The sequence below is a fragment of the Gymnoscopelus braueri genome (genome assembly GCF_963280865.1).
Source record: "Gymnoscopelus braueri genome assembly, chromosome: 5".
NCBI classification, from domain to species: domain Eukaryota; kingdom Metazoa; phylum Chordata; class Actinopteri; order Myctophiformes; family Myctophidae; genus Gymnoscopelus; species Gymnoscopelus braueri.
The window spans coordinates 4,422,387-4,425,264 of record NC_137606.1 but is presented as its reverse complement, the minus strand read 5'-3'; the positions used below and the strand labels follow the sequence as shown (position 1 = coordinate 4,425,264).

At 44.6% G+C, this 2,878-nt stretch overlaps 1 protein-coding gene across 2 annotated transcripts in view; it reads right to left on the bottom strand.

Annotated features, from left to right (window-relative positions):
* dpf1 (double PHD fingers 1) overlaps positions 1 to 348 on the bottom strand; it is a gene marked incomplete at both ends in the record, with an annotated part of 107,637 nt that extends 107,289 nt beyond the window's left edge. Inside the window, one exon of one of the 2 annotated variants that reach the window (XM_080428770.1) lies at positions 266 to 348. In XM_080428770.1, the coding sequence (XP_080284896.1) occupies positions 266 to 348 (83 nt within the window). The remainder of the gene's footprint in view (positions 1 to 265) is intronic. The other variant, XM_080428771.1, reaches the window with a different exon arrangement.
* Positions 349 to 2,878: the final 2,530 nt, after the last annotated feature.

Sequence of the window (2,878 nt, the reverse complement as noted above, 5' to 3'; positions counted from 1 at the left end):
GCCATCCAAGCAGATTATTCTTATTATTTGGAACAAAAATAGGAATCCCCTTCACGCAAGGCAATCCCCCAAATTTGTTACAAAGATAACTTTGTTATAATATATCATTGCCTATAAAGATATCCGCTGTTTTCCATATATATCAGACGTAAAGATGTGTTTATAATCATACTGGGGGCTGAATAGCTTCCTCGGGAAAAACAACTGACAGCATGCACAAATAATAAGAAAAAATAAGGTAGCAAATCGGGAAATGTCTACTTACGATTTGAGGGGGTTCTGTACCGCTGTGGCCATTTTGATATAGTATGATAGAATGCAACACTGCAGAGCCCCGGTATTGTACATGTAATGTACCAGCAGCTATTTCAATTTCATTCATTCTCTGGGGCTGCGGCTGCGGCGGCCCAGCCAATGGGAGGCTGCGGCTGCAGCAGACCAGCCAATGGGAGCGAGGGGGGAAGTGACAGCGTTGGGGAAAGTTGTAGTTTTTTACGCATGTCAACATGGAACATGTGGCGGGTGGGCGGACTACAAGTACCGGCGCGTCTAGCGTGTTCCGAGTGTGCCACTGGTCCCGCCTCGGACTTGTAAAGCATAGAGCCCACAAACCAGCGTTGCCATGTCGGCTTGTTATAAGCGACTTTGGGCTTTTTTTCTTTTTTTTTAGAGTAGCCAATTGTTTTACTTGTTAAGCAAATTGATTCCTCCCCACACACATTTGTGTGTTGTCACTGCTGTTGTGTCCTACTGACTCACCTCACCTGGCTGCCAGTGAGGAGCCCCTACCGGGAGGACGTAGAGCCTTCGTCCTACTCCCGCATTCCCGCCCAACACTCCCCACTGACAGGTGCTGGCGTGCCGCCCCAGGCCGTAGGAGTAAATGCAATGACCAATATCACCCTCCCCGCCCGGCTTCCCTCCCCCGAACACGGGCCAATTGTGTTCGCATAGACAGGGCCGGATTTATAGGAGTTGAGGCACTTGGGCTAGAGTTTTTTTCGAGGCCCCCCTGCACGAAAACATTTTTTTCCTTTTATTTTGCGTTTTTGATACTTTAATTCGGTTAATTCGGTAGGGTTACTTTACAATTCGATCACAAAGGCCCCCCCAGTTGGGGGCCCCTGGGCTGCAGCTCACCCTAGCCCAAAGGTAAGTCCGGCCCAAGACGCCCAACAAAGCCGGATGCACCACGGTGGATTCGAACCCACAATCTCTGTGGTAGTGGGCAGGGACTTTACCTCTGCTGGGGGCTTCTTTTTCTGTGAAGTTGCTTGTAAAAATTTACCTAGCGTTTTTCTGGCCTGGTTTCTAACGTTGCTTATTTAGGCTTGCTTCACAAGTTTTTTTTTAAATTATTTAAACCAGTGGTTCTCAAATATGTTCATGAAAATGTGACGTGCCCAGGGGAGCATTTGTGTTGTTTAGAATGTTTCAAAAATATTCCACGTTTTTGAAAATAGTCTACAAGCTAATCTACAAGCTCACATGCGTTGTGAGCTTGTAGATCGGCTATTTTCAAATAGCCAACAGTTTAAAGTGTTCATGTGACCTAAGTTGCTTCTTTTGGGCTTGTTTTCCTAGACCTGGACGCTTATTTCTCTCACAAAGTATGGCAACACTGCCCCAAACCGTCTCCAGTTATGTCAAGGTTGGGTTACAGGACTGTCTGTCAGGCTGTATAGGTGCCACTCTTCTCTTTTTCTGATGCGTTGGTGCCTTTTCCGCCTGTCTGGCTACTGATGGGCGAGGCTGTGTATGCACTGACATGCAGCATGCATGCAGCAGCAGCATTATGGCACGTTTAAATAAATGCAACAAAACATGTGATGATGCTGATGTGATCACTTACTTTCTTTCTTTTTGCTCTTTTTTTGCTTGTTCAAATTATATTGAAATGAAGCAACAAAAATATATATATTAATCCTGTCCCAATTGTCAAGGTGTGATGAAAAGGAAGTTGTTCTGCTCTCTGTGTGTGAGTCTCTGTCTGTCTGTCTGTCTGTCTGTCTCTCTCTCTCTCTCTCTCTCTCTCTCTCTCTCTCTCTCTCTCTCTCTCTCTCTCTCTCTCTCTCTCTCTCTCTCTCTCTCTCTCTCTCTCTCTGGTAGCCTAGCTGTCACTAGTGACAGTGGTATTGCATATTTGCAGACCACAGCCATGCTCAATTGTTAGGCTACAGCACAAAAGCCCTGCTTCAATATTAATAAATAATGTGTTATTAGGTTATTTTCAGATGCAGCTGACATGGCTATAATAAGCTAATAAGAGATGCTCAGCAGTGGCATTGCAGTCTGACTGAGCCAGTCATTTGGAAGTGGTCAGTGAGCATGCATGTGCCTACAGTATAATTGATGTAACTTAACATTAGCAGTGACGTTGTGCTAGGACCAGGGATAATCTTATGTACAGTAGTGTCTATTCTAGGTGGCCCTGCACTCAACAGACTGAATTATTCATAATCCAGGGGGGGTTGAGAGAGGGAGTAGTGAGGATAACTGATTCTTCAGACCTTTGTCTCTTTTGCATTTGAGAAAACAGCATGAACAATTCATATGTACACTGTGTATATTCCTTATCTCCTTCACTGTTTGTTTCCTTCCCTACTTCCCCCATCAACAACCTATCTATAGCCTACCAATCTAGGCCCATATACCCTCAACAGGGAAATTGCTAGCTTTTCACTCATGAATTATAACTATATTGTAGACTAGTAGACAGACCTTTTATGGCAAATGATTTTACCCTTTAAAGCAACATTATTATCAAAGGGACAATCACATTTTGATCAATATCGGCCTACATTTCAATGACTGAAATAAGGAAGGAGGCTGCCAGACTGAGCTCAGTCCAGGACAAGACATCAGCCATGCTGAAATC